Consider the following 9,749-nt stretch of genomic DNA (forward strand, 5'->3'; position numbering starts at 1 on the left):
GGAATGATCAAGGCTCGCGTATATCATGAAAATAAACCGAAGAATTTGGTGGAGTTAAGAGCAAGAATTGAAGAGGAGTGTGTACGAGTGACGCTTGAAGAAGTTAAACATACTGTGTCTCACATCTCATACCACCTGCAACTTGTTATAGAAGAAAGGGGTGGTTTCTTTCAACATCTGCTGTTATTTCAGTCTGTTGCCAGTAAACCTCCATAATGCAAGTATGTGCACATAAAAAATAATAAATGTTTGAATCGCTGTCAAAGTTTCAACATGGGTATTATTTTTTGCGTCTATTATGAGACACCCTAATACATATAGTGGTCCAGTGGTAAATCTAGACGGTTAATCAAAGGCATTTCATCATCATCACCATCAACAGTATAACATCAGTTTTCAAACACCGATGTCTTGCTGTCGTCACTCCAACTGATGAACCATCTGACGACATGCGTTTTGTCCGCGAGATTTGTTAGCTGTAAGAATCATAGTCGTGCGTGGGTTAGAATACGACCAGAGTGCCCAGACTCCTCGACCAAACACACAGCCGCAAGGCAACGGTGTTTTTAGATATGAAAAAAGCCGCCACACATGTTCCAATCCTAACCTGGGGAACCAGGAGACTGGGATTTTCGGACCTGGTCTGAGAGACTCTGCGAGTGCCACACGGACGCCTACTCATCAGTATAGTTCAATAGGTCACGGAGGCTCACGGACCGTCTAGTCTCTTTATAACAGATTGAAACATTGCGATGTCCGCTGATCTGTTTAATTTCCGAACCAAGAAGTGTACTTTGAATGATGACGGCGGGAAGATTACTCGTGGTTCTTCCCGTACGGATCCGGTGACATTTCGAATTGTGATTGCCAGCCGTTACCAACAGTACACATCTACTTTCTTTCAGTATTTGCTATAGTGAAGCAATTATATTTCTTGTCCAACTAAACTATCAATGACCATACGGCAGTGAAAAAGAGTCACTGTCACCCGGCGTCTGTGCGATTTGGAATTTGACGTTCTCGACCCTGTATTTTCCACATCCTTTACTAAGTGTAGATGCTGAAATATGAGACAATCAACTCCGACTAGTTCGACTAGTTCTTGAATAAAAATTTAATGCAAAACTGTCAGGACGCGCCCAGACATGAAAAGTACATGTGCAGAGAGTGACGCATCCCCAAAGTCACCATCGGTACGACACGTTCGGAAAACAGGTGCGTTGGCGGAGCTCACCAAACACGGCTTAGCAACATACGACCTGAAGCTATTCAAGACCGGAACACCACCATTGGCTGTACGGAGCGAACGAGTGAACGACCATATTTGGCCAAGTAGTCATCCCATATATTTACGCAGACGCTCTGTACGTTTTGTCCCGACGTACAGCCGTGACCCGAGTTCTCTGTCTTCTGATTATCGCGCAGTCTGGCAGGCTCAATGCAAGCGTAACCAATTGTCCGCCACCCACGATACAACGAAAACACTGTTCTAATCTTCTCCGTCCATCTGCCATCTATTATCCAATGTCATTTGGACCGGGAACCAATTCCGCGACGTGTTGCAGAGTTTCGACCGGTGCTCACCAAATTTAGTGGTCAGATACACGAACGGATTGTTCAGGACTCAAACCACATTGTCGGAAATGGCCCAATCGAGCAGTCGTTGCCGCCCTTGCGTCAAAGCGTTCGCCTTCAATGTGTAACTACCCGATTTCCGAACAAACTGAACATGCCTTCATCTCCAAGGCTTGGTTGTACGTTCCACTTTCCCGCTTTCCGGTGATCAAAACTGTACCACCTGGAACCAATGTACGTATGGCACATGGTTTATAGCTGAGAAACTGAACTGAATTGTACTGACTGAGCGATTGCCCATCCTGTTTATAAAGGATCGATTTTCTCGGACGGTTTTGTTGTAAGTTTATCAAGAAACCCACAGATAAGTGGTACGAACCAGCTACCTTGACTACAAGCGAAAAAAGATTGGATTAGATGAGATTGGCACTCGATTCTTGCGGCTGTACGGATTTTGCGCGTCGAGATGATGAAAATTCTGATAATCCCTCTTATCTCTCTCTCAGGCTACTTCACCTAATTCTGTGATCTGCGCCACCAGAAAGACATCTGGTTCAACGTAATTAATAGAGCCAGTCAGCTGTGTTTGCTTAGGTGTGCCAGACGGAAATGCCAAGTTGATCGGCCACAACCAGTATGATCGTATCATGACACCAGGAAATCTTTTGATCGAGTGAGTGAACACAAATTCACTGGAAACTGTTGGGCCTCGTTTCAAACTGTTGTTTGTCAAGTCGGCAACTTCAGCCGAGGATTTTGTGCCTGAAGGCAGGCTTCGTTCGGTCAAGAGTTTGCCCGGCACAGGCGTTCTAACCGTTGAATAACCGTGCTTGACTGGCACCGCGATCAACTGAGGGAGCGGCATACACTGACGGTTTCGCATTGTCTCGACGGTGCATTCACCGGGGCTACACGAAGGCGATTCTCGCGCCTTCGAAAGCCTAGTTGTTTAGAGATAAATTGAAACTGGGTCGTTCGAATGTGAGGACCCACAGAGTAACTAATGCTGACTGAGAACTTACATCCATAAAGGCCAAGAGGACTTTTGTTCATCCCGAATACAATTGATCGATGTGACCAGTTGTATCCAGCTTCAACATGTGGAGGTCTGACTTCATTAACGTCTTTTTTTCGACCTGATAGAGGTCTGCCAGTTAAGATGAAGACTCACATCACCAGCCGACTGGACCATTTGTGGCTGCACAAATTCGCATTCTTCACACTCACCTTTATTCCTTCGGGGTTTCGCTTTCTACTCGACTTGTTTTCACAATTCCAGAAGCATACGAAGTTCAGTTATGTCAGCCAATCACCCGTTTTTCATTACTTTTTTGAAACACGTTCCAACGTGATCTTAACAATTGTCCGCAAAAAGTTCAAAAAAAAAACGGTGCTCCAAGTGTTTGACGATTTCAGCCAGACGGAAGAACTCCTTGGGCTCAAGAGTCAGTGGTTAAGGCGCGAACAGTTGGGAGGTCCGTGGTTCAAACCCAACCGGGACATGTGGACAGTTGTTGTCTGGGCTTGCAAGTATCTCAGCCTTCGTACTTCCTTCTAGCAGCTAGCTACCTAAAGGATGTTGCAGTTGAACTATTCTTATCCTATCACCGTGAGCCTCTGTGATATTGGCCACAGTATCTTTTAGCAAATTATATTCATTTGCACACCGATTTTGTTTTCACGGGATCTCTCCTTCTTTAACTGAATGTGCTGCTTCAGCTCGCCTCATAGTTTAGCTGGTATGACACCGCAGTACCTTGTTGTCCGGACGTAACACACTACTCATTAGGTTACTGAAAAATTTTCGACAGCCTACGACCAAACTTTTGCGCAGTTTCGGTTCGGATACAACTTAAGGTTAAAAGGAGTCTCATGAGGCGTTTGATGGGATGGTGTTTGAAGGCTTTTCGAGATGAAAACTGACATCTATACGGTCTTTTTCTTTTCATCGCAATGAGACATGTAGGTGAAATATGTTCAGTTATCAAACGAATCGATCTTGCTCAGAATTTGACGCTTTTCGGTGCACATGCTACAAGGTCAGCTCCATTAGTCAACGCCGCTTATTGTCAACCTAACTGGGCATTCCAAGAGGTAATGTTAAATTCTGGTTGGGAGCATATTTGGTTGATTTCACTCTTTTCTTTTTTTTTTTTTGGGGGGGGGGTGGTCTCGTGATGCAAATCACCTTGGCACCGATCTATTTCGCTCTCATCCGGGAACCACACTGTCTGCAGGGTCGCCCTCCTGTGGAGCAACAATACTGCGCTGGGATTTAAAATTATCGATAGAGAATGTGGGCGCTTCACTGCTAAGTGTATGCTGCCGGTCTACATTGTTGTACCTCCGTTTTCAGGTCAAGCACTGAGTTGCGTCGGACCCATGAGAGCCTGTCCGTCGATCCTATTCATTTTTTCGGAGCTAGAGCTGGATTGAAGACTCTTACCGATCATCACACCTGGCTGCACTGTGCCAAGAGGTTGCGCTTTAAAAAGACTTCATTTCGAGACTTCAGAGTAGAGAATAAAGGACGGATTGAGCTGCAGTCTTTCTGACGGACCAGGTGGCTTTGGACAACTGAGTGAGTGCGTGAATCAGCTAGATCTCTCCCGTCTTTAGCATTGTACTCTCTGGGTGACCTTTTTCGTCGTAGAGGTTCACCATTTCTAGTTTCTTTCCTGAAGCGATGAACTAGCCGACTTAAAGCGAAAGCAGGCAGCCCCAATCACTGTTACGTGACCACCCGACGCTAAATGTGGTACGTACTCTCCCTGTCGGTCTACGCCACCAGCGCACGCTGAGGTTGGCCGGGGTCTTGATCACACATGGTCAAGCGAGCGAGTCTTAACCGGTCTATTCGACTGGGGGCGAGATGGCGCAACCGTTTAGAGCACGAATTTACTGATCGAAAAGTCCGTCGTTCGAACCCGACCTCTGCCTCTCAACTTTCTTTGTATAAGCTTGAGCAACCTGGCAGTATCCCAGCTCCCGTGCAACCTTTGGGTGGCATGGTAGATGGGCACCGAAAGGGAGCTAAAGCTGAACGATTTTTCTATTCGACTATCCAGTAGGTGTCCATCCCCATCTAAGGCTGCTAGCTTTAGCCACAACGAGAATAGTGCGATAATGATGGCGAACGAGACAAGAACGACAGGACTAGGTGGTACGATGCAAAAGTGTTTTTGTTGAACTCCCGCAATAGACGAAAGTCGGAGTGATGTCTTGTCGGTAATTCTTTTTTAGGCATGTTCATCCCCATGACGAGAGGGCCTCACGGGCTGATGAGTCTGTTGTTCTATCTTGGGAAAAGTCCTCACTTCAGGAGCATCAAACAGGATACCATACACCGAGCGCATTTACCATGAAACAATTAACAGAGCTTCTGATGAACACTTTCATTTGCACACTAGTAGCTGCTTCGGTGTGCCAGAGAGTTGTGCGTGTGCGTGTCCCTTTGTCGTTCCACCATCGATCTGCAATGTGACTTGAGTGGCTGATTGGGTGCGTGTCCGATTGATTGGCTCGCGTGAGCGTTGTGGGTTAACTTGATATGTGACTGAGTTGTTTGCACACCCGCCACGAAAACGGACCAGTTGGCCGCGTGTACACAATACACCAGTATGCGTACTTACGTGTTCTTCTGACTTACTGTGAACTAGAATACTGGCGACGGGGATTGGATGAACCCACGCGGAGAAACCCCAATGGATTAGCAATCTATAGCCTTAACCACTCAGCTACCCCGTTTGACGGTTTTGACGGAATCCTCAGCTGAATCCTGGCTGAAACTCCCGTTTAGTACTCCAAGTGAAAGTTCTGAACCAGGCCGCATATTGTTTCAGTTGGCACGATATTCGAGATGTCGCAGTATATTTTCTAAACGTCATCTTAAACGCAAGATTCAGGTTAGTTTTTTTGTATATCAAAAGCAGCTTAGTGTTTATTGAATCCCGTACATTTTGGGTTCACGTAGAGCATAAGACTGACGGAAATTCGGAAACCATGCCTACTTGATGGGCCTCAAGAAGAACGTAATCGCGAGTTGCTGTCGCAAACTAATGAGTAGTGTGTAACGTCTACACAAAATAGTTTCCGTTTCATTTCAGTACCAAGGAAGATTTCTTTTCAACTGAACAGTTGTTCCATACCTTCAGAAGCCTGGCTACCAACTCGCACCTATCATTCGGTCCGCCAAATTGTGGCTGTTTTCAATTTTAACCTGACCTGACATCAGTTTGTGTATTCTTAAAATGAAGCGACTTTTAGTTAAACATCGAGTGTCCAAAAAATCAGTAAATTCAATGGTAGGAGAATAAAATTTAAATAATCCTGCTCCAAAAGAATGTTTCAGTCAAGTTTACTGTTCGTGGGGCCCCGTTAATGCTTATAGGTTTTAGCTTGGGGGTGGTGGATGAATAAACAGACACGGTTTAGCGGAGTGTGGTCTTGTTAAACGAATGGCGATCGAGAAACACATAAGATGGAGAATACGGGAAAGTTCCAAGGATGAGTTAGTTGGCCACTTTTCGGCAGAACGCGAATTAATCAGGCCCAATTCTGTACACACAGAGAGTTCGTTTTTTCTTCACTTTCGGTCTTCTTTGTTGGGATTGCACAGACCCCGCATATACGTCCAAACACGATCCACGCAGGAATGACACGCCGCTAATACCGAGTTTCGAGGCTTCGCGATTTCATCATCGTCACCCAACGAATGACGATCTTCGGTGTACCTTAAACACAAAGAGAATACAGGACATCCTGTTTCATGAGTTGAGCTCAAAAATGTGGCGAGTAGATGCATCGGATCTTCCTCCGGGAGGAACGTTCCTTGCAAAACGGGTGATGAATTTGCGAGTAAACTCAATGCTTGGACGGGAGTTACCTAAGCTTGACTCACTAACCTTTTTGTCTCCCCAGCGAATTCTTCCCTAGCGAGAATAGCTCTGATAGCGCCAGATGCTCTTGTCAAAGAAATTAACCTATTTCCCCTGTCGCCAGACGGTTACTGCAGGCTGATTCCTTCACGCCGTTTGGTTTACACTCTACCAAGGTCCTGGTCCAATCTGATCGGTAAATCCTGTGGACTTGGCGGACGAACCACCGCGCATCATGAGACGATTTACATGATGAGAAAAATCCTGTGTTAGAGGTCTTGTTAAACGAATGGCGATCGAGAAACACAGAAGATGGAGAATACGGGAAAGTTCCAAGGATGAGTTAGTTGGCCACTTTTCGGCAGAACGCGAATTAACCAGGCCCAATTCTGTACACACAGAGAGAGTTCGTTTTTTCTTCACTTTCGGTCTTCTTTGTTGGGATTGCACAGACCCCGCATATACGTCCAAACACGATCCACGCAGGAATGACACGCCGCTAATACCGAGTTTCGAGGCTTCGCGATTTCATCATCGTCACCCAACGAATGACGATCTTCGGTGTACCTTAAACACAAAGAGAATACAGGACATCCTGTTTCATGAGTTGAGCTCAAAAATGTGGCGAGTAGATGCATCGGATCTTCCTCCGGGAGGAACGTTCCTTGCAAAACGGGTGATGAATTTGCGAGTAAACTCAATGCTTGGACGGGAGTTACCTAAGCTTGACTCACTAACCTTTTTGTCTCCCCAGCGAATTCTTCCCTAGCGAGAATAGCTCTGATAGCGCCAGATGCTCTTGTCAAAGAAATTAACCTATTTCCCCTGTCGCCAGACGGTTACTGCAGGCTGATTCCTTCACGCCGTTTGGTTTACACTCTACCAAGGTCCTGGTCCAATCTGATCGGTAAATCCTGTGGACTTGGCGGACGAACCACCGCGCATCATGAGACGATTTACATGATGAGAAAAATCCTGTGTTAGATATGATAACTCCAAACGGTTTCCCGTTTATCTCTCAGCTCATGCGATTGATACGGTCACTCAGTAAATAACCTCCAAGCACAATCCTTTCTTTTTGAGATAAGTAACTTCAATGAGGTCCCACCGTCGTGTGTGTTCAATCAGTGCTGATTCAACGGAACAGATCGAAAACTGTCATCCGAAAAAGAGTGATTAGAAACACCGCTTTGTTGCTAGCTGTTTTACACATACTATCATCCAGTCTCCGGCCCCAAGCAAGTTTTGTGTCTCGGATTTCCGATTTGATCCCGCTGGAGGTTCTGTCAGCGTGTTTTACAAAGGCGATCAGAGAAGAACCCAACGCTGGTTGACAGTGAAAGACCTCTGTCTGGTGGTCCTCATAAACGGCTGTTACCTGAGTGACTAAACGTCAATTACAAACTGAGATTTCCAATAAGATTACATCCTTTCGGTGAAAAGTCAGGTGGCACCGTACAGCTGCTCTTTCATCCCCGAGAGTTCTGAACACGCTTTAGAACAAGAAACCGTTTGGCCACTGGCGTTATGATTAGCTCTGATGTCAAATTTTATCAGTAGTAATGTAAAAACTCACGGAACTGATAAATAGGAGGCAGAATGTGGTTCATCATCATCGTCCTCTTCTTGGTCACCTTCATTTTCGTCCTTTTCATCAATATCTTGAAGCGCGCTTTAAAAAAAACATGTGCATGTCAATTACTTTTGTGATGTCCTTTTGGCTGTTAAAAGTACTTTGGTTGTCAAAATAAACGTTCTGATATGAGTCTCCAATTCCGCTTAAGTGTGATCAAAGCGTTCAAAAAAGGTAGTTTGTACCTGAAAGCCTTCGATCGATATTTGGCATTTCACAATCTTGAATCACTTGTATTCAGCTAACTGAGTCTGGGACGTCGGCATGTCTAAGCAACAATGTGTCCTACATCCCTCAGTGGATAATCCCAGACTGCTCTCGAGGTTTAATTTTCACAGTACTGATTTGGGCAGTAACTGGAAGTGAGGTCGTCGAGAGGTAATATTACTTGAAATGGGACTCAAGAAGTAGACGTATCCAAATCGAACGAAGCAAACGGTTATGTCTGCCCCCCCCCCAGTAGTGTGCCATCACGAGATTACCCCGCCTGCTACCACAACCATTTCTATCTGGCCACTGAAACTTGGCATACAATTCGCGTGGTCGACTGGCCCATCGCACCACCCCTGAAACTGCTCCCGCCGCCACAGAAATCAAATTTGTGCACAAGGCTTTTGTACATTCTGACGGTATCTGAATAGCCGAATGATGAGGGGAAGTTCAATAACTTCTGCACGGTACGTAAGCACTGTGGCAGTTCCCCTCGTAGAGACCACTCTCATGGTCAGTTTCTCAAGACTTTTCAACGTGAGATTACCTTCTAAGGTAGACACCACTTATCAAGAGGAATGAAGTTCTCCAAATCTTTTCAGGCAATCTCTTGAGAGGGAGCCATTTTGACAGTTTTTTTCTGAGGAGGGAATCCAACTGGAAGGATCAACCGAAAGTTCTTCTCCCTGAATTATGGGTACTTAGAAGTTACTAAAATGTCCAATCCCGATTTTTCAATTCTAAGAAGCAACCCAGTTGGACTCTGCTGTGAGTTGGTCTCTTCTGTGAGCAAGTTACCTATTGAAACGGATCGTCACGAGTCAGTTGATAGCTGCCTATTTCTTGTGATGCGTACTTTTCCTTGAAGATGGTCAGTAAAGAGAGGCTATGTCCTTCACAGTGGATTCTAACCCAAGAGCAAAATAATTTCGCTAGAGTCCAGAGCAGTTCATCCCATCTATCACCATAATATCGGGATCAGAGGTTGGGTTCCTTTGAATTTCAAATCAAGCCAATTTGGACATTTTTTCTCTGATAGTGACGGTAAAAGCCATAACGACGGCTTCCAGGAATCACCGTAGCACCTGCAGTCAACTAGGCTCAGTGCATAGTTTGATTGCCTCGATAGTAGATTGTCTTTCTCTGTGAGTTGTCAGCTCTCAGCGGATTCTACCTCCGCTAACCACATGGGCTTGTAGCTACCCGAGCACACACACACTTGACTGTTCAGCACATAGTCGCTCACTGGATCACGAGACTTGTTTTTGACGTACTCAAACCACGTCAAATTAAGCTGACCCATCGGACACGGTTGTCTGTATCGTCTAGTGAGCGTAGTAACTACTCATGTGCTGACGCACCCACGTACACGCAAACGGACCTACATATAAGGAAACCGAACACAGTCAACACACACAGACTCGCGCGCGCGCAGGAGCAAGGAGTCAGCCAAG

At 45.7% G+C, this 9,749-nt stretch overlaps 1 protein-coding gene across 1 annotated transcript in view; it reads right to left on the reverse strand.

Annotated features, from left to right (window-relative positions):
• Nucleotides 1-7,895: 7,895 nt before the first annotated feature.
• The window catches only part of T265_07390 (hypothetical protein), a gene marked incomplete at both ends in the record, with an annotated part of 18,006 nt that continues 16,152 nt past the window's right edge, over nucleotides 7,896-9,749 (reverse strand). The window contains 2 exons of the mRNA XM_009172894.1: nucleotides 7,896-7,989; nucleotides 8,029-8,124. Coding sequence (XP_009171158.1) covers nucleotides 7,896-7,989; nucleotides 8,029-8,124 — 190 coding nt within the window. The remainder of the gene's footprint in view (nucleotides 7,990-8,028; nucleotides 8,125-9,749) is intronic.

Source organism: Opisthorchis viverrini, assembly GCF_000715545.1.
Source record: "Opisthorchis viverrini unplaced genomic scaffold opera_v5_167, whole genome shotgun sequence".
NCBI lineage: Eukaryota > Metazoa > Platyhelminthes > Trematoda > Opisthorchiida > Opisthorchiidae > Opisthorchis > Opisthorchis viverrini.